The sequence below is a fragment of the Lynx canadensis genome, chromosome B1, assembly GCF_007474595.2.
Source record: "Lynx canadensis isolate LIC74 chromosome B1, mLynCan4.pri.v2, whole genome shotgun sequence".
NCBI classification, from domain to species: Eukaryota; Metazoa; Chordata; class Mammalia; order Carnivora; family Felidae; genus Lynx; species Lynx canadensis.
This window is the reverse complement of record NC_044306.2, coordinates 200,699,040-200,720,729: the sequence shown is the minus strand read 5'-3', so window position 1 is coordinate 200,720,729 and position 21,690 is coordinate 200,699,040. Positions and strand designations below refer to the sequence as shown.

The following is a 21,690-nucleotide window of genomic DNA, read 5'->3' as shown; positions in this document are numbered from 1 at the left end:
TCCTTTCTTGAGGCTAGTTTTCCAAGCGTGGTCGTCGGGAAAGGACCTGTCAGCGTCCTGTGCCTCCTGCAGCCGGTTTGCACGGGGTCCCCCAGGGGGCTGTGCGCACGGACCCTGCCCTCACTTAGCTCTCCTGCCTGAAACCCCCGCAGCACAAGGAGCAGCGGAAGGAGCTGCTGTCCGTCGGGGAGGCCCTGCGAGCCGCCGAGGACGCCGGCCAGTTCCTGGGCCGCTGGGGGAGCCTGCTGGCGGAACACAGCGCCGCGCTGGAGGCGCTACAGGAGCGCCTGGACCAGGCCGCCCTGGAGGACCTCAGGGCCCTGACCCTGTCGCTGTCCGAGAAGGCCACCGAGGAGCTGCGGCGGCTGCAGAGCTCGGGGGTGGCCCAGGAGCTGCTCAAGCACGGCGTGCCCTGGCTCTTCCTGCAGCAGATCCTGGAAGAGCACGGCCGGGAGCTGGCCGCCCGGGCCCGGCAGCTCGAGGCCGAGGAGAGGGACAGGGACCAGGAGGGCGTCCAGAGCGTGAGGCAGAGACTGAAGGACGACGCCCCGGAGGCCTCCACGGAGGAGCAGGCGGAGCTGAGACGCTGGGAGCACCTGATCTTCGCGTGAGTGCCCTGCGAGCCCTCCCCCTCCTCCACCCCCCGCGAGAGGGGTCCCGCCCGTGGCCGTGGGGACAGCGGGCACTGCATAGACGGGAGCGGGGACGGCAGTTCCTTAGTCACAAGGACCGGCGGCCCAGGGGACGGGGTCACCCAGGGCCGCAGCCGGGGCCAGCGAGAGGCAGGCTTTGTAGCAACAAGAGGGTGAGGTTCCCATGGAGGGAGGTGACTGGTGGCGAACAGGACCCTCCCCTCTCTGCTCCCGGGAACAAGGCCCTTCGTCGGCCGACCTTCTTACCAAGGGGACCAGGCACGGCTCCTGCCCATGCAGGACATATCACATGTCGTTGCTCATTTGTGGCCATTCCGAGCCCGCCCGGTTTCACCAGATGTCAACGACGTGTGATGTGGCCCCTACTCTGAGGCCTTCCACGTCTCACTGTCTCTTCACCCGGCCCCTCCCTTCAGTCACCGATTCGGTGACTGGGCTATTTGATTTCATTCTTAATTCGAGAACTGTGTAATGACATCCGCCTGTGAGTAGGACGTACTGGGCCACAGCTGGCCACCACTTCTCGTATAATAACTGGAAAATAGCAGATAAATGGCACACCTCCTGTTTTTAAAGACGCAGGGGTGCTGTGGAAGTGATGAGGACCAGTCCAAGTCACCTGCCTCAGGGGCCAGAGCGCCACAGCCCTTTGCTTCCCGGTAGTGTTTGACAGCTGTCTGCATAGACGGAGATGTGGTGTGGCCCAAATGGGGCACCTTTTGTGGTGTCAGAGAGACCAGCAAAGCGTTTGGCAGTTGTTGGGGGCTGGCCCATCAGATCGGAAAGAGAAGGAGCTCCAAACGAGGCCAGCGTGGAGCTTTAGAGAGGAGTGAGGTGTGGACCGCGTAGACCAGAAAGCCTGGATTTAAATCCCACCAGCTGAGTGTAGGAAAGTCACCTAACCAACTTGAGCCTCATTTCTCTTGCCTTAAGCGACAATAGTAAATCACTTAGGGTGCCGTCCGCAGCACACTATACTATCGCATCGGCAAAAGGTGAAGAGAATATTTTATAAGAAGGAGTCAGCGGTAGATGTTTCTAGGCTTGATTCAGTGGCTCAGTGATTCTGTCAGGGACCCAGCTCTCACCGTCTTTCTGCTCCACTGCCCTCCGTGTGCCTCCTTGGTCTTTGGGCTCATCCCCTCATGGTTTCAGGATGGCTGCTGCAGCTCCAGGTGTCACGCTCATTATCCCTTTTGAACATCTCAGGCATCAGTCCTTCCGATACCACCGGTCACAAGCCCATGCCTAACCCACTCACCGGCAAGAATGACACAGCCATGATTGTCGTAGACCAGAGGCAGTAAACGTTTGTTTAATGAACTAATGAACTTGACTGCGTTCCAATAAAAGTTTATTAACAGAAACGGGCAGGGGGCTGGACTTGGTCCACAGGCCGTAGTTTGCCAGTCCCTGCCTTAGACCAGTTGCAGAAGCCCCACCCCGGGGCTGTGAGGGGTATGTAGGGTAGCCCCTCCAAACAAAAGCTGAGCTGCCAAGGGGCAAGGTAGTGGCCCTGGGTTAGGTCGTCAACCATGTCTAACAAGATGCCACCTTCACGGCATCGATGAGGGAGTCCATGGGTTAATATATTTAAATCCTTTAACACAACCCTTGATCTGCAGGAAGCAGAAAATTAGTAGTAGCTTTACCTCTAATATTCCTGTGCTGGAAGAGCTCAGATTATCGGGAGAGCAGACACAGAGAGAGGCGATCACTGGCAGACGATGCCCAGGCAGGTAACCATACGGGGCACCCTGCAGGATCCACATCTTTGCCAGGCTCCGAGGGAGGTATGCTGTGTGCGCCCACCACCGGCCTGGCACTGGGAGCCAGAGACGAGCGGGCGTGGGCCCCCGGTGCCTTGCGGCGAGGGGGCACGACCGGGGATGGGGCAGCTTGACAGAAGTCGTGGTCCTTATCTGGGGGTGAAACGGAGAGACCGGTGTGGCCGGTGTGAAGGAACAAAGTTAAAAACCAGCAGCGCGGGAGGAAAGAACAATTTCCACCCTCCACTGGGTCCATTTATTTCCAGTAATGAAGTAACCGTTTGCCTGTATGAACGTGATTGTGCCCATCTGGCAGGAACAGAGAGCCTCTTTTCCTCTTAACAAACGGACCTACCAATCCATATTCCTTAAAGCTGCTTTTCCTTTCAAGAAACCAACCAGCCGGCCCAGAAATTTAAGCAAATAAGCAAACCCAAACAATCGTCCAAGCCAATAAACAAAACTCAACCCCATTTAGGATACTTTTCTTGGTATAGACGCTTCACCGTCTGAGCTGATTCTTAGGCACAACTTAATTCTGAATCCAGAGCTCTGGCTGTTGGAAGTTGTTGCACGGACAGGAGGGTGGAGGGGGTGTTGTGGGTCGGGGGTGGCGGAGGCCGGAGGGGAACGAGTCCTTTTCAGCATATCGGGTCAGCCCGTCTGTGTCCCCCCTCTGCCGGGCCGGCAGGCTGCACGCTGGGCATCGGTGGTCCCTCCCACCTGCCCCCCTGTGATGGGCATGGGACGGAGGGCATCTTCCTGCCAATGCCCGTCCTTCCTTGGCAGTTACCTCTCGTGGAACGGGATCTGTCCGGCTTCCACCATTTCATGCCTCCTCCTACGCAGTGCTGGTGCCCGAGACTGACCTCACCACCAGGGAGAACGGGTCCCCGGGTGTCTGCAGGGAGTACAACCTCTCAGTTCTTCCCCATCTCTGCTTTATGGTTCTCATGTATTTCCCAGTCTTTGTTAGCGTCTGTTTTCTTGGACACACAAGACGCCGTCTCCTCTCCAAGCCGGTAAAAAGCAGACCCTTACGCACCACTTCCTAGTCCCACGAATTGTTCTCGGTGATTCACTCTGTATTCCCCCAGAGTCCCTTCGCACGCTGCAACCCGCTTTGGACTCTTCGAGGCGTATAAATTAGACCTGACATCCCCATTACCAGATGGCCGTTGCCTTCAACATCATGTGGATCCATTTTGCGGAGAGTATGACCAAAGCCGCCTCTGGTTTAGTCATTCACCAGGAAAAGAGAATTCTCACCTTGCTGTCTGAAAACGCTTTATCATTTTTCTAAGGGTCGAGGAGGGTCGATGCACACGATACACATGTGTTTGTCTACTTTGCTTATTCAAGATTCCAAAAGGTTGCAGCCTTTATTACTGAGGCATTCTGAAAAAATGGCTTTGCACCGTCGTCTTAAAACACATTTTTAGAAACTTTCTGATTTCAAGCAGGATGGAGTTGCTATAAACCTGGTTGGGTAAAGTAGGAATTAACAAGGATGTGCTTTTTTTTTTTTTTTTTTTTTGCCAGGGAAAGCATGTCTTTGAGACTTCTTTCCTGAGCTCCTGCCTTCATTTTAAACTCCTTTAAGGCACAGATCCTCCCTGTCTCCTGTGTTTCTGTCTTATCTTTGTGCCTACACAGCAGAGCATTAAGGCCGGGCCACCCGGGGCCGATGGGCTTGAGGATGGGCAAGAATCGTGACTCAGAGTCATTTCAAGGTTACTTTCACTTTGGATCCCGCGTGCCCTGCAAACACAGTGGGGAAAAGGTTCTCCAGGGGGTAAGGTACCAAGGAGCAGCTGGCAGCTTCCTGGCAATCTTTTATTTTTATTATTATTTTTTAACGTTTATTCATTTTTGAGACAGAGAGACAGAGCGCGAGCTGGGGAAGGGCAGAGAGAGAGGGAGACACAGAACCCGAAGCAGGCTCCAGGCTCTGAGCTGTCAGCACACAGCCCAATGAGGGGCCTGAACTCACGAACTGTGAGATCATGACTTGAGCCGAAGTCGGACACTTAACCGACTGAGCCACGCGGGCGCCCCTTCCTGGCATTCCTTTAAAAAAGTTGACGGACCCCATGAAGTGAGAAACCCAAGACAGGGTATCAAGACACGGGCCTGGGGCCTTCGCACTATTTCTGGCTGGAGGCCCACGTCAGCGGAAAGTCCTATTTCCAGAAGAGAACTTTCTAGCTGAGCTGTGGTCCCAGCCTCCCTCACTGAGCTTTGGGCGTGGTAGGGCCGGCCCCGGCCTCCCACGGCGGTCCTGCAGGTTTTTCTAAAGCAAGCGCAGGGCATATTTTATGCAGCCCGTGTGGATTGCACATTACCGGAAGAAGCAAAGAAAGCCCCCCATTGTCAACAGAGAACATTTGTCAGATGAACTAGTGAACAGACATGCATTGCCCGAAGCAGGAAGCATAAGAGGACTCCCCCCCACTTCCTCGCTCCTGGCCTGGCAGGAACTTCTTCTGCACTGGGGTCCCCAGCAGACTTAGCCTCACATCTCCCCAGAGACGTGGGAAAGTGAGCTCGTGGTCTGTCTGCCCGGTGGAGTGGGCCGTGGGCCTTGCCAGAAAGGAAAGGTGGGCACTTTCCTCGGCCTCCTCACCTGTAAACTGAGGATCGAGTTGCTGGAAGGACTGGCAGTGATGGAGGTAAATGGATCTTTCCTGCGGCTGCCACAGCAAAGTGTCTCAAACTGGGAGGGTATTCTCTGGCTGCCTTGGAGGCCGGAAGTGTGAAGTCAGGGCGTCAGCAGGGCCGGACTCCCTCTGAGGACACGAGGACAGAGTCTGTTCCTGGTTTCTCTCAGCTTCTGGTGATGCCACTGCCCTTGGCCTCCGTCAGCTTTGTTCTGTCACTCCAGTCTCTGCCTCTGTGGTCTCAAGGCTTCCCCTGTGTATGTCTCTCTTCTCTTATGAGGACATCAGTCATGTTGGATTAAGGGCCCATCCTACTCCACTATGACCTCGTCTTACCCTACTTTCGCGTCGGCAGAAACCCCGTTTCCAAATAAGATCACGTTCACAGGTAGTGGGGATTGGGACTTGAGTATCTTTTGGGGGGACACACAGGTCAGCCTTCAGCAGGAGATCAGTCAGCACATTCCCAGCATGGAACTGGTTTTCTCTGAGTGATGGCTGTCGGTCATCACCTCTTAAGACCCAGGGCAAGGCCCTGGCCTTTCCCCTCGTCCTCCTGAGCTGAGCTGGCCACCCCTTCTCCAGGCTGCTGGGACCTACCGCATGCTGCTGAGCGGGGTCAGCGGACGACGCTGCGTTTTCATGTGTTCCTAAAGCGAGAGCAGGCTCTGTCCCCGGTCAGGAGGGGTCGGAAGGTCTGCTGTGGCCCCGCAGACACCCTCATAGCCTCGTCCCACTGTAGCTTAGCTCCGGGACAGGGGAGTGTCCAGCACGAGATATACTCGGTGCTTGAGAGATCGCCACGGAAGGAATGCGCCAATGAAGGCACGATGAGCCTTTCCAGGCGTGGATTGAACACATGCATTTTGCTGTCTGGATCCCACCAGCCCCCCAGCCCACTTCCTCCGCATAAGAACGTCTCTGTTCTGGCTTTTCCAGGAAGCTCTGTTCCTCGGCCTTCTCCCAGTCTGAAGAGGAGCTGCTCAGGATGAGGCAGGAGGTTCACGGCTGCTTCGCCCAGATGGACAGGAGCCTGGCCCTCCCCAAAATCCGGGCCCGCGTCCTGCTGCAGCAGTTTCAGACTGCCTGGCGAGAAGCAGAGTTCCAGAAGTTGGACCAGGCACTGGCTGCCCCTGAGATGCAGGTGAGAGTGATGCCCGGCAGCTCCTTGGTGGCGGACATGGGGCGTCTCTCAGCCCCCGACGCCCCCCCGGGTTCATCCCACGTCGCTCTCCTCTGCAGCCGTGTTGGCATCCGGCTACTCGTAGCACCGCCAAGCTCGTCCTGACCTTACAGTGCCCGGCCCAGACCCCCTCGCCCGGGCCCTGCACTGCAGCCGCTCAAGGCTCACACCTGCTCCCTCCTTCTGGGCGTGGCTCCGGGCAAATGGGCACCACCTGGCCTGAGATGCGCTCCCCCAGCCACACTCAGTGACCCGCTCGGGGTACAAAAGGCTGGCCCCTTCCATAAGTGGCATAAGGAGGATGCTTAGCTCAGGTGGGGTCAGGGAAAGAGAACCCCCCACGCTCGACCTTGTAGCGCGATGATGGGCAGCTGCCTTTTGGGGGCACTTGTCGTGTGCCTTGAAGACAGACCGCTCTCAGAGGCCATGTTTGCCCCAGAGCCCCCCCATGGAGCCGTCAAGGCTACACCTTAACTGAGAGCCCCACCCTTTGCCCTTCCTGACCTGGTCCCTCACTGCCTACATGCTCCTGGCTCCTCTGCAGGAAACCAAGGTCTCCCCATCCCCATCTCTGGCTCTGCCGCTGGGGAACCCAGCCCAAGGCGAGACCTTTGAACTTTCTGTTTCTTCTGCCAGGAACACGCCTGCCCCAGAACCTCGAGGGTCCAGCCCTTTGTGATCTGTTTGCATCCCAGCTCAGACGCCCACCCTGAGCACCCGTCCAGGAGAACCCCCTCCCCAGGCATTCCTCACGTGGCTGTGGTCCGTGACTCCGCATAATCGACCACTGCCTGAGACGCCCTGGTTTCTCAGCCCGTGCCCTGCCTGCGTCCCCACCGCAGACAAGCTCTCTAACCCCTTCACCACTCCGTCCCCACCACCTAGAAAGTGCCTGGCGCACAGTAGGTGTGCAGTTCATTTGACTGAGCCAGCCAATCACCAGGTGAACACAAGAGGTCAATCTTCTCTTGAGACGATGCTGTGTTGAGATTCAAAACCTATTCAAAGCGCTTAAGCCAACACTGTCTCCTGCAAGTTCACAGCAATGCCAGGAGGCAGGTTTCCAAGCTCACTTTCCAGAAGAGAAAACCACCCAGCAAAGGAAAAGTGAGTTGACTGAGGCAGGCAGGAGGTGGGAGAACTGGGCTTGGGCTGGTTTTTCCTGACTTTAAACCCACTGCTTTTTCTTTAGGGGAAGAAAAAAATCAAAACAACAAAAAAATCAGACATATCCTCACTGAGTAAAAAGCAGTACAACGCAGAAACAGCTTGGAAGGTTTCATATTCTTTCACATTAAAAAAAAAGGTTTTTTTTTCCTTTCTATTTCTGTTCTTAGAAGGGTGCAGGATACATAAGATGATGGTAGTTAGAGAGTAAGGAACAAATGATCAAAGTGGTTCCCCCCCCCCAAGTTTTGGAACAGCGACTAAACATATTTCCACGTAAGTGAAGCAAGGTGTGTTTCCCCTGCTTTTGGGCTGACCAAGGGCCAATCCTGGCAGGAATTAAGTTTTGGATTCTAAAGTTGCTCAAGGCGCTGGGTTTGGAGACAGAGGTGGCCCCACTTCCTGCCTCCGAGGGGCAGAGGCCCCGCCTGTGAAGCGCGCTCCTCGATCCCCTGCGAGAAATGCACACACAGGCTGGTGGCCGCGGTTGGCTGAGCCCGACTCCCTTCACGAGGACGGTCCTGGGAAAGCAGAGGGGCCGGTGGTGGAGGACTCTGCTGGTGCCAGCGGCGAGAGCTGCTCTCTGTATTTTCACAAGCACAGGGACACCTCTTCTGTCGAGTCCCCTGCTCGGAGAGGCTGCCGGACCCGGGTCCCACGGCTGGGAGCAGGGGCATTGGGTTGGTTGTGCGGCCTGACCTCAAAGCTTTGGCTGTGCCCTCCGGAGCCCCTTTTCTGCCTTTGGTGGACCAAAGGCCCACGCACTGAGCTTGTTCAGGAAAATGTCCATCTTTCCCCCCTCTGCCGGCCTCAGACAACTGGGCAGGTGCATATGCTGCGGGAGCTCCTCTCGGCTTTGGGAGACAAGGAGGGGGGGCGCTGTGCAAACCCACTGGCAGTCACTCCCCTGCCCGTGCTTTCTCCTGCCCCCTCTAGCAACAGTCCAAGGCAAGAAAGCCGCGCTCCAAGAGTAAAAGCAAGACAGACCTTCTGAGGAAGTGCATCGAAGATAAAATTCAGCTCTTTGAGGAGCAAGCCCCCGAAGACCTGGTTGAAAAGGTCAGTCCTCCTGCCTCCTCTGTTGCTCTCACTGCACACACAGGGCCGATGCCACCCAGTTCCCAGCACACACGGAGTCCCCGGGGACCCTCACTGCCCGTCTCTGTTCCGCCGTGGTCCCACAGCTGGGACCCAGCCCTGCCCCTCAGGCCCTTCCGCCCATCCTGTCTGGAACTCTCCTCCCTCCCCGCCCGGTCTCTGGTTCCATCTCTGCTTCGTCCTTCGGGCCCCACGTCTCAGCTGCTGCCGCGGTGGTCGCCGTCGCTGTGCCTGGCTCTGCGCCCAGGCGTTCGCACGTGTTATACTTTACGTCCCTGCGTGTACCACGCACAAACATGCGGTGCCTTCCACATTCTTCCCTGTTCCTGGATGAACCCTGCCACCTTCCCTTACCCGGATAGATGAACCTTGTCTTTGGCCCTCCTGAGGCACCGCCTCTGTCCTCAGGTGTCCCCTCCCCTAAGAAGCCTGATCGGATCACCCGGTTCTTCCCCCTCCTTCCTCCTTTCTTATCCTGACGCATACCCCACTGTGCATTCACTGTGCTGGGACCCTGAGGCGGCATGATGCAGTGGCTCGGGTGTAGTGTCGACAAACTCTAGGACTTCAGTGGCGACGGTCCGTCCTGGCCTCACTCTCATGGTTGGGGGAGACGGACAGAAAGCACTTAAAACCACAGACCCTGATCAGTGTCGTTAGGACACAGAGGAGGTGATGCAACAGTGACAAGACGGGGGTGGAGGGAAGTGAGACCCACCAGAGGCGGCCGAGTCAGGTCAGGTCTCTCTGGAGAGGTGACGCTTAAGAGTTGACACTGTGCCTTCGCTGCCTGGGTGCCCGCCGTGTCCCCAGCGCCCCTCGCAAAGGGTGGGTTCCTGAGAGGAGGGGTTCAGTGGGTGGATCTATCAGGCCATCTCTGAGCGGCCGTTTTCTTCCTGCCTCCTGTCCCTGTCCTTGTCTAGGTGTATTTAGTGCAGGTGTATCTTTCAGATCACAAAAGCATAACCTGGCCGGGAGCCACAGAGCCTGCACAGGGTGAGAGGTCAGTGGCTCCTTCTAGGGGTGACCAGGCTGGGATGTCTCAAGGGACACAGGAGGCAGCACCCTGTTCCCACCCAAGTTCTCTGCGAACCTGAGAAGTAGGACGAAGACTGAGGCGGGTAGAGGTGAAAATGTCAGCGTCCTCGTTGCTAAAGGCTAGCACTGAAGATGGAAATTAGTGTGAGAGCCAGATGGGCTTGCTGAGCGGCTACCTGGTCACAGGCCTCCCTGGGGCTCTCTGGGTGGCCTTCCTGGAGGAGGTGAACACGAGGGCAGCTCTCAGGCAGAGCTAGCCGCCTGGTGGGTTGTGGTTGCAGTTCACCAAGAAGCAGCAGAGGAGAGGGGTGCTGAGGGGCAGCCTGGGGGCCCAATGGGGCATTTCCTCCAACACAGGCCAGTTCGTGACCCAAACACATCAGGCTCGAGGTGGATGTTGCTGCAGAAGGAAAACTTGAGGTTTGTTTTGGCAGGGAGAGTGGGTGGCCTGAACCACGGCCAAGGACATGGTGCAGGTTCAGGGGAGCCCAGAGGATTGGCAGCCCTGTGAAAAGGCTGCTTTGCGGGAGTACAGGGTGTCCTGAGGGTAGGACAGCCGGCCACGGTGGAGGGTCTCACGTGCCAGGCTGAGAAGGTGAGCGGAACCTCGCTGGTCCCGTCGACGGAGGAGAGGGACAGGCTGGATGACTACTGGGTGGCCGTGAGTGGTGACAGATGACATCCTGTCCCGCGGTTCCCTGAGCCAGACTCTGCAGCCTGCCCTGCCCTGCGTTCACCTCCATCGTTGCCATGTGAGTCGTGTATTTGTCCTGAGATCCAGCCAGGCCCTTTGCGTGTGTGGAAGACGCAGCCCTCTGCCCCACTCTGGACGATCGCTGGCATTTTCAAGGGCAGTTTACGTTTCATGTTTGTCCTGTGCACTGGTTTAAGAACTTAACTCCCTTCTTCAGATACACTAACCCTCCAGTAAGAATAGTGCTCATTTATTTTGTTTGCCTTTGAATGCCTGTGTCTCTGGGTACCCTACTCAGGACTTTCTGTATACATATATGTTGCTTATAGGTGCTGGGCATAATTAAAAATAGATCTACCCTATGCCCCAGCAATAGCACTGCTAGGAATCTACCCAAGGGACACAGGAGTGCTGATGCATAGGGGCACTTGTACCCCAATGTTTATAGCAGCACTCTCAACAATAGGCAAATTATGGAAAGAGCCTAAATGTCCATCAACTGACGAATGGATAAAGAAATTGTGGTTTGTATACACAATGGAATACTACGTGGCAATGAGAAAGAATGCAATCTGGCCTTTTGTAGCAACGTGGTTAAACTGGAGAGTGTTATGCTAAGTGAAATAAGTCATACAGAGAAAGACAGAGACCATATGTTTTCACTCTTATGTGGATCCTGAGAAACCTAACAGAAGACCATGGGGGAGGGGAAGGGGAAAGAGTTAGAGAGGGAGAGAGCCAAACCATAAGAGGCTCTTAAAAAACTGAGAATAAACTGAGGGTTGATGGGGGGTGGGGGGGAGGGGAAAGTGGGTGACGGGCATTGAGGAGGGCACCTGTTGGTGAGCACTGGGTGTTGTATGGAAACCAATTTGACAATAAATTTCATATTAAAAAATAAAAATAAAATAAAATAATTAAAAATACATACAATACAAATCAGGCACACGCTTTACGGATAGATAAGAGCTAAGCCATCTGAAAGCTAGGTGCTCGTGCATTTGGGCACCCCACGTCCCGTAGAAGTCCCACAAGTGTCCAGGGACAGGGGGCGGGACGGGGGGCGGGGCTCCAGCTTCTGAACCTCCGGCCCCTCGCCCTGGTGCTGCCTCTGCGTGGAAGGCCCTGGTCAGGATTGACGGGGAATATTCTCACCGGATGTGGTTACCTCCCGCGGTTGTTCAGTGTGGGACAGACACGCCTCGGCTCCCGCATCTGTCACATGAGGATTGGGACAATCAGAACCTAGTAGCAACGGGGTCATTGGGAGGAGCAAACGGACAGAAAGGTACTTCCTAGCTCTGAGGGGGCTACAGTGCTGGTTTTTGATGACGCAGCAGCCCCGTGTGTGTGCACCAGAACCCAGAGAAAGGCAGGAGGCGTTTGTCAGCTGTAACCTTTTAATGACAGGCCATCCTCACAACCGGCCACCTCACTGTGGCAAGTGCCGATAGAATGCGCCCTCTCAAGCCAACGGCTTTGACGTTCCTCCCGACATCGATCGGCCGCGTCTTTTAGCACCGGAGCCAGAATTGTTCAGATTTTCCATCTGCAGGGTAATTTCGGATGGAGATGACAGCCCTCGGTCTGAGTGCCGGCAGCTGAGAGCGGTCTGATCGTGTTCCAGGACTGGGAAACCCCTCACAGCTCGTGCGGCTGGAAAGAGGGACTGGGTCAGAGACCCGTCACAAAGCCTCAGTCTGGCCGGCAGTGTGGGGTTCCCAAAGGGACCCTGGCTTCACTCGTTGGGGCTGCCAAGCACACTGGAGGCACCTGCTGGGTGCCCCCTTTCTTTGCTAGAATCCGAGACAGCGATCCCTGTAACCCTCAGTCCCGGGTGGATATGTGCCTCGTCTGGACGCTTCCACCTGAAGGAATTTGCCCAACCTCACGGCATCAGATACTAGAGCTGGGGGTCGGATGAGGCACATCTGCCATGTTGTGACCCAGCTGCGACAGCGAGGAGGTTCAGCCTCCCAAAGTGGCTCTCCCGTGCCCTGCCCGCGTCCCCCTTGCCTTTCCTCCACTTCTTTCCCTGCCTTTCTCGTCTTTCTCCTATCCCTCTGTCTCCTTCCACTTCCTCCTTCAGAGATCGTTTTGTGGACTGCCTTCTCCGGGCCCGGCTGGTCTTGGTTTCTGCTCTTAAGATGTTCACAGCCTCAGGCGTGCGGCCACTTTGCGCACCAGCCATTTGGAGGTTCGCCTCCTGCTTTCAGATAGAAAACCCACCCCGCTGACCCGGGCTCCGCCGTGGGTGAGTGGCCGTTTGACTGGTTCACAGAGAGTGGTGTGAATGATGCAGGGAGACAGACAGACAGACGAGGATGGGCTTCCTGCCTGACCACTTTTCCTCTACAGCTGAGGAGCTAATGGAGTGAGGAGTCTGCTCTGGTCACCAGCAGCTGCCAGAGGGGCTGGAGTGTGCCTGTGATCAGAAATGGGACTCAGGCAGTGACACCTGGGCCTTCTGATGGGGGTCACTGTAAGCTCACAGGTGCATCATTTTAAACCTGAAAGACTCTGGAGGGCATATACATTTTAGAATAAGTTAACCCAGTTCCTAAATAACTTTCTGTTGTGGTGGCATGAAACTTACAGGTGAATTTGAGAATTGGCATTCCATCCCCCAGAAGGCAGAATGTTTCTTTTTTTATTTGGATCTTCTCTTAGGGTCTTGAAGAAGATTTACAATTGTTTCTGTAAGTAGGGTGACCATATATCTCAGTCTCTTGGGATGGTCCCAATGACCTTCCCGTTAGCTCCTTTTCACTCTCAACTTCGTGACAAACCATATGGTCACCTTAGATGAAAGGTACTTCTTAGTGTGATTTCTAGATACAACATAGGTTTGCTCGCAGTTGTGAATGGTAACCTGCCTTCTTTTTTTTTTAACCTTTTATTTATTTATGTAATTTTTTTTGAGAGAGAGAGAGTATGTACGCATGCAAGCAGGGAAGGGGAGGAGGGAGAGGGAGGGAGAGAATCTTAAGCAGCCTCCACGCTCAACGCAGAGCCTGATGCGGGGCTTGATCCCACGACCCTGGAATCATGACCTGAGCTGAAATCAAGAGTCAGACAGACGCTCAACTGTCTGAGCCACCCAGGCCCCCCATGGTAACCTATTTTCAATTGTATTTTTGACATATTTGGTACTGGTGTAAAGAAACATTACCAGTTTTTATTTATAAGTCTTTCCAGACTGTCTCTGTTCTATCTCTGGAGCCGGACATCGGTGTCCAAGCCCTAGCTTTGCCACTTGCCAGCTGTGTGACCTTGAACAAGTTTCTTAACTGTTCTGTGCCCTATTATACTCATCCTTCAGGGTGGATACTAGAAGCACCTGTCATTTAGGATTCTTCTGGTGAGAATTCACCTGCTGCTTCTGTTGATTTTGTGCATAGTCAGTCACCATGTCGACAAATAATTGCAATTTCGTTGCCTCCCTTCCCAGCCTGTGCCTCATCGCTCTTTGTTATCAGTGTTTCCACGTCCTTGTCTGCCGGTTCCATCATCTCTCTTGTTTCCCCTGGTGGATTTCCCCCCGAGTTGTGGCTCCCATTTTCCTGCGTCTTGGTGTGCATGGTAATTTTTGATTAGATGCTAGGCACGGTAGGTTTTACATGCTGGGTACCAGACTTTGTGGCATTTTCTTTAATAGTGTTGGCGTTTGGACATGTAGTTGCATTGTTTAGGATTCGTTTTATCCCTTCAAGACATGCTTTTAAGTTTTGTTAGGTTGGAATTAAGAGCTGACTTTAGTCAAGAGCTAATTTATCACTATTACTGAGGTACTACCCATCTCCCTGATGCCTGTGTGCTTTTCTCACTCAGGCTAATAGGAACACTGACTCTTCCCAGCTCTCTGTGGGCTCCAGAAATCGCTATGCCTCTTATTTCTGGTGGTTCTTTTCCTGATCTGGTACAGTTTTTTTTTTTGTTTTTTTTTTGTTTTTTTTTTTTTTTCCCCAAGCATGCCCAACGCTTAGCAAAAGCCTTGAGAACACCCCTGGAGGTCTCTGGAGTATTCTCTTTCTCTCTCTCTCTCTGTAGCTCCTTCCTCTTTGGGACTCTGCCCTACAAATTCTAGACACAGTGACCTCCCAAACGCTGGTTTTCTTTTCTTAACCCGGTGCACCTGCTGGGCTTTCCCCAGGTCCCCATCCGATGGTGCACCCTAGGAACTGCATCCAAGCAGTAAGCCGGGGCAGCTGTGGGGCCACCTTGTCTATTTCCTTCCTTTCTGGTACCCCAGTGCTGCCCAGTATCTGAAAACTATGGCATCATATATGGGATCTGGTTTTCTGGTGGTGGGAAACTAAATCTGTTTTTGGTTCTTCCATCCTGGCCAGAAGTAGAAAATTTTGACCTATCCCTTTGTCATAGGTTTTGAATTTTACCCTATTTTTAAAAAGTTTTTTTCTGGGGCACCAGGGTGGCTCAGTCGGTTAAGCGTCCGACTTCAACTCAGGTCATGATCTCATGGTTCGCGAGTTTGAGCCCCATGTCAGGCTCTGTGCTGACAGCTCAGAGCCTGGAGCCTGCTTGGGATTTTCTGTCTCCTTCTCTCTCTCCCTCCCCTGCTCATGCTCTGTCTGTATCTCTCTCTCTAAAAATAAATAAACATTAAAAAAAAAATTGTTACTGATTTTCTTTTTTTTTTTTTTTTTTTAATATTCTAGTTAAAGAATAAAGTATATATGATAATGATGCTTTGGAATTTATCGTGGTTCCACTGCGGCTTTATAAAAGTCCTATTTTGAAAGATATTTCATTTGTCTTCGGAAAGGCTGGGTGTTTTCTGCTAGGTATGGAGAAGGAAGCCCTAGGAGGTAGGTAAAAGCCAGGACCTGGGAAGTCTGGAGGCTACACTAAGAAACCGAGCCTTTGAGGCAAAATTTAGTCACTTTGTAGAGAATATTTGGGGGGACATACTCACTTTTAATTTTGTATCGAGCCCCTCCTTTCCTGCCTGGTCTCTGCTCTCTTTGACTCTAGGGGATGTGGACCTTGTCTTAGTCTGACCTGCTCTTTCCCTTGTGTTCATAGGGCTGAGCTAGAAGCTAAGCCTCCAGTCCCCGCTCCCGTTAAGAAATTTCTCGATTTCTGTGAACTAAAGGGCCCCACGGCCAGACCCTCTGCGAGGCTAAGGGTCCACTGTGGGCTTGGTGGCTAGAGTCACCCTACAAGGGTCAGTTATGTGAGTCCCAGTACCCTCTCCTGGAGGACAACCAAGGAGGGCTTCTCAGAGGTGGGTGCCTGATTGAGGAAGGGACACTCGAGATTCTTCCCTGACTTCCAGGAGACTCTGACCAGCTTGGTGCCATTGGTTGGATCTGTAGGACTGGAGGGCTGCCCCTCAAAATGTTGCCTGGCCAAGATTTTACCTGCTGAATGCCTTGACCAGGACGGAGAATGTGTCTGTTCTTCCTGTCCCCATGCCTGGGCCAATCCACAGAGCAAGGTAAACTCATAGCACAAATTATGGGACTCATTTTTACTTTCCAGCTAGTAGAAATAGGTCTGTCTGCTAAATTATTGGTTAGTTACTGAGATATTATGCATACCCAAGGAAAGTTGTACAAAGGAAAGAGAACAAAAAGGAATGTTTTTTGACTCTTAATGATAGAGAATAAACAGGGTTGATGGAGGAAGGTGGGTGGGGGATGGGCTAGATGGGTGATTGGGTATTAAGGATTACACTTGTTACTGGGTGTTATATGTAAGTGATGAGTCACTGAATTCTACTCCTGAAACCAATATTGCACTGTATGTTAGCTAACTAGAATTTAAATAAAAATTTGAAAAGAAAAAAAAAAGAAATAGGTCTGTCTGTCTACATCTCTCTCTCTCTCTCTCTCTCTCTCCCCATATCTCTTTCTCTGTCCCACCTGTCTCTGCTTTTTACCCAACACTGAAGCTTGAAGACTTTCCCTATCAGTACATGAGAGTTCCCTTGTGGTGTTTTACAGCAGCTTAACATATCGTGGTGCATGTGACGCTTAAATGATGTAGCTGACGCTCAGCTCATAAGACATTTAGATTCTTTTCAACCCCTTGATATTTCAAACCATCTTGAACTCTGTTCGTATATCGTCTCACTCTAGTGAGACAATAATACTGGTGAGGGCAATAATTACTATTTCCATCTCATGGATGAGAATACTGAGACTCGGAAAGGTGGAGAGGCTTGTCCAAGGTCACATCGCCGGCAGGTGCCCAAAGCACAGGCCTCTTTTTTTTTTCTTTTTAACCTTTATTCATTTTTGAGGGGGGGAAGGGGAAGAAAGAGGGGGACAGAGGATCTGAAGCAGGCTCCATGCTGACAGCACAGAGCCCGATGCGGGGCTCGAACTCACAAACCATGAGATCGTGACCCGAGTCGAAGACGGACCTCAACCCACTGAGCCACCCAGGCGCCCCAAACCACAGGTCTCTCTGCCCATCCCTGTGTCGCTTTGGCAGATCCAGAAATGAGGGGGATGTTTCAGCTAATCTTTGATGTGTCTGCTGCTGTTCCGGCACACAGTTCATATAAATTTCTCATAAGTATTCTTTGCACACACTTAGACGTGAAGGAAAATGACGTGACCGTGCCTCCTGCTCACCCATTATTTGTGGTCTTATTTGAAGGATGCTGTCCTCCACCTGAGTGGTACCCATTCACCCATTCGTTGTGTGTCCACTGTTTCCGGGTTTCGTGACACGCACGTGTGCACAGTCCATTAGCAGCCCCTTCATTCAGGAGCGGGACTCACGCGCTGCGATCGCCCGTGCAGCCCGCTGTGTTTCTGCACCCGCCGCGCCAGTCGTGCAGAGGTGGCCGGGACTTCTGTCAGGCACGCCTCTCCACACCCTGTCATCTCAGAAGTGACTAGAGCTTAAGCATGAAAATAATGTGCTCATTTTCCGATGACCTGACGAGGGAGAACGGTGACGGCACAGGTTCTTATGAAGCTTAGAAGAGAAGGTGCGTTGCCGGGGGAGGCGTTTTAGGAAGGGGTGAGAACATCCGTCCTTCCAGCAAAGACTGGGAAATCTTGTACGTGGTTCCCTTTGTGTCTACTCAACCCCCGTCTTGTCCTTGGAGGCAGGCTCTGTCAAAGTCCTGTCCTGAAGCGCGATTCTAAGGGAAGCTGCTTAGAATCTTCTTAGAATCCCACCATCCCAGACAAAATCCAGATTCCTGAATGTGGCATTCAGGCCTCACAGGCTTCATTTTACCTTTCTAATCTCTTCCACTTCTGCCTTTCACTCACCAGAAGGTTACTAGAGTTATCTTTGGATGGCTTGAATGTAGTAACTTGTTTCTACATTGTCCATTTAAAAATTTTTACTTTTGGGGCACCTGGGTGGCTCAGTCGGTTGAGCGTCTGAATTCAGCTCAGGTCATGATCTCATGGTTCGTGGGTTCAAGCCCCGCGTCGGGCTGTGTGCTGACAGCTCGGAGCCTGGAGCCTGCTTTGGACTCTGAGTGTGTCTCTCTCTCTACCCCTCCCCTGCTTGTGCTCTGTCTCTCTCTCTCAAAAATAAATATTTTTTAAAAAGCTAAAGCTTTACTTTTCGTTTTTATAAAATGTAGGCATGCATTCTTCTAGAATCAAATAATTCTACAAGGTTTGTGCTGAACAAGGAGCCAACTCCCAAGAGCCACACACACATACATTTTCAAGTCCCCAGAGGTAATGACCTCTAATTTTTTAGTTTGATCTTTTGGTATTTACCTCCGTATTTCCAAATAACATGCTTATCTTGCTATTTCTTCATTTCTCTATTTTGGGTACTATCTATTTTTTTTTTTTTAATGCTTATTTATTTTTAAGACAGAGACAGACAGCATGAGCAGGGGAGGGGCAGAGAGAGAAGGAGACACAGAATGCGAAGCAGGCTCCAGGCTCCAGGCTCCGGCCTGTCAGCACAGAGCCTGATGTAGGGCTCAAACTCACGAACAATGAGATCATGACCCAAGCAAAATCAGAGCCACCCAGACGCCCCTGACAAAGGTTGGGGGGGGAGGTTGGTTATTTTATTTTGCATTTAAAGACATCACAGCCCCTAGAAAAAACTACTTTTTTGAAATGCACTGAGTCAGAGACACGCATAAGGAGGCAGTTTAAACTTCCCATTTAAAATGAGAGTACTTAGCAGCATATTATTTTGAAAATGAATTTTTATTACTTTAGGTAGCCTGCATATTTAATGAAACCTGTCACAGAAATGCAAACCCGTATCCTTTCCCAGAGCCTTTTAGACAAGGATGGAATCCCTCCCTGCAGGCACATGCTTATGGTGCTGGAATTAACAAAGTAAACTTTCCAAAGAAGAGAAAAGGATTTTGGAGAATCTTTCTCGTCTTAATTCCGCCGTCCACGTGGTTCGTGCAGCACACACGAAAAGCTTTACGCTGCCCCCACGTTTTAGGTTTGAATTTGCGTAAAAAAAACTCAAGATCCCCTCATGGCCGCCTCACCCTGCCCTGCCCTTCTGCAGGAGACGCGGCTTTCAAGATATTTGGGCCACCACCCGTCCAAGGATGGGGCCGAAGGAGGCCGTTTGGAGGTCACGGTGACAGGAAATCTGGCTCTTGGCAGGTGTGGCAGAAGGGCACCGCTCCTCCCTTTCTGGGTCACCTGCCCGTCACTCGTGTTTTTCCTCTCGAGGAACTCTCCGTAGGTTTGCCATAGCCCTTCCCACTTCCTCGGGGTGTGTAAATATGTCACCGTTTAATCAGACTGTGGCCTTTAAATATGTGCAGCCTCATCCCCAAAGGCAAGGGAATTAAAAGCAAAAATGAACTATCAGGACCTCATGAAGATAAAAAGCTTCTGCACAGCAAAGGGAACAATCAACAAAACTAAAAGGCAACCAACGGAATGGGAAAAGATATTTGCAAATGACATATCGGACAAAGGGCTAGTATCCAAAATCTATAAAGAGCTCACCAAACTCCACACCCGAAAAACAAATAACCCAGTGAAGAAATGGGCAGAAAACATGAATAGACACTTCTCTAAAGAAGACATCCGGATGGCCAACAGGCACATGAAAAGATGCTCAACGTCGCTCCTTATCAGGGAAATACAAATCAAAACCACACTCAGATATCACCTCATGCCAGTCAGAGTGGCCAAAATGAACAAATCAGGAGACGATAGATGCTGGAGAGGCCGTGGAGAAACAGGAACCCTCTTGCACTGTTGGTGGGAATGCAAACTGGTGCAGCCGCTCTGGAAAACAGTGTGGAGGTGCCTCAGAAAATTAAAAATAGACCTACCCTATGACCCAGCAATAGCACTGCTAGGAATTTACCCAAGGGATACAGGAGTGCTGATGCACAGGGGCAATCGTACCCCAGTGTTTATAGCAGCACTCTCAACAATAGCCAAATTGTGGAAAGAGCCTAAATGTCCATCAACTGATGAATGGATAAAGAAATTGTGGTTTATATACACAATGGAGTACTACGTGGCAATGAGCAAGAATGAAATATGGCCCTTTGTAGCAACGTGGATGGAACTGGAGAGTGTGATGCTAAGTGAAATAAGCCATACAGAGAAAGACAGATACCATATGGTTTCACTCTTATGTGGATCCTGAGAAACTTAACAGAAACCCATGGGGGAGGGGAAGGAAAAAAAAAAAAAAGAGGTTAGAGTGGGAGAGAGAGCCAAAGCATAAGAGACTCTTAAAAGCTGAGAACAAACTGAGGGTTGATGGGGGGTGGAAGGGAGGGGAGGGTAGGTGATGGGCATTGAAGAAGGCATCTTTTGGGATGAGCACCGGGTGTTGTATGGAAACTAATTTGACAATAAATTTCATATAATAAAAAAATAAAAAATAAATATGTGCAGCCTATCATATGGCAATTATACCTCAGTAAAGCTTTAAAAAAAAAAAAACCATGCGTGGGGAGGTATTATTCCCATTTTACAGATGAGGAAATAGAGTCATACGCAGCTGAATGAATTTGCCCAAGGTCATGAACTAGTGAGTGACAGTAAGTGACAGAGCTGGAAACCGTACTCGGGCCTCTGGCTCTGGAGCCCTTGGCCCCCCTTCACCCCTGTGCCTACTTGGGTCCTCAGTTGGGAGCTCTTTCAGGGTCAGATTCTTGTCTCACTCATCTTTACCTCTTCTCTACCCCCGCCCCCTCTCCTAAGTGCATCACACATTCCTTTATATGATACCTACTTGGTGCTCAGTAATTAGTTTTTGGATTGATGAATGAAAGCATAAATGGGATTTTCTGTCTGCAGACTTGCAGTAAGAAAGTAGCTGTGGGAGAAAGGCATTTGCAGGAAGACTGCGAAGATCCTTGAAGCACGTTAGAGACCCCGCGTCCCCATGAAGAAGCCATCAGACACGGCTCTTGGGTCCCACTCTCCCGAGGCTTTGCCCAGTCTTGGAGGGACGTGGGGGCACTGCATGAACTGTGTGGACGCCTCAGGCTGGGTGTGACTGCCAGCCAACCCAGGAGGCCCAGGTGTGATCCGAAGTCACCATGGGAACCCATCAGTGGGCAGGTGACTGTCACCTGGTTGTCCACATTAGGGCAAGGTGGGGGTCTAGTAGCACCCTCTTGAGAACGAGGCTTCTTGTTCCCGTTCGAGCAGGGAAATGAACGTCTGTCTTCCAGACCAGCTCTGTCCATCTGCCATACTTCTGTGCCTTCTTGCCTCTGGCCCCCGATGTTTGTGGGCATTGCCGTGAACCAGATATGGAGGTGCCTATACTGTGTATCTTTGCAGACCCTGCCTTCCGTTGGTGGCTCCTCTCCGTTCTCTGAGGCTGGTCAGAGGCCCTGCCTCTCCAAGAAGCGTTTGTAGGGCCCCCCAGACAGAAGTTTCTTCCCCAGCCGGCAAGCTGTCTGTTTGTTCCTTTGGGGGACTTCTTCCCTCTTCACCCCCATCAGACTTCTTCCTGAAGGTCAGGTTGTAGAGGTGAAATCTGCGCTTTTCAAACTGGGCCTTGTCTGCTTCCGAGGGACACATGGATGGACATGGTAGGGCTGTGCAGCCACGGGAGATCCGGGGTCGGCATCCTCCGCCGGCCCCCACATCACATAAGTATTCTTCCCTGTGTCAGCCACCCGAGACCTCTCCGAACATAAACAGATGAATATTAAAAATAGGTTACATGAAGGGGCGCCCGGGGTGGCTCAGTCGCTTAAGCGACCGACTTCAGCTCAGGTCATGATCTCGCCGTCTGTGGGTTCGAGCCCCGCATCGGGCTCTGTGCTGACAGCTCGAAGCCTGGAGCCTGCTTCGGATTCTGGGTCTCCCTCTCTCTCTGCCCCTCCCCAACTTGTGCTCTGTCTCTTTCTCTCAAAAATAAAATAAGCATGAAAAATTTTTAAAAATCGGTGACATGGCAGAAAACAGAATTCCACAAAGTTTTTCAATATTTCTCATTGTGGTAAAATATAGATGGT

The 21,690-nt window shown here is 52.1% G+C and overlaps 1 protein-coding gene across 1 annotated transcript in view; it reads left to right on the top strand.

Annotated features, from left to right (window-relative positions):
* The window catches only part of EVC2 (EvC ciliary complex subunit 2), a 134,228-nt gene that overhangs the window by 88,986 nt on the left and 23,552 nt on the right, over positions 1–21,690 (top strand). Inside the window, exons 15-17 of the mRNA XM_032593014.1 lie at positions 153–607; positions 6,022–6,226; positions 8,369–8,491. Of these exons, the coding sequence (XP_032448905.1) occupies positions 153–607; positions 6,022–6,226; positions 8,369–8,491 (783 nt within the window). The remainder of the gene's footprint in view (positions 1–152; positions 608–6,021; positions 6,227–8,368; positions 8,492–21,690) is intronic.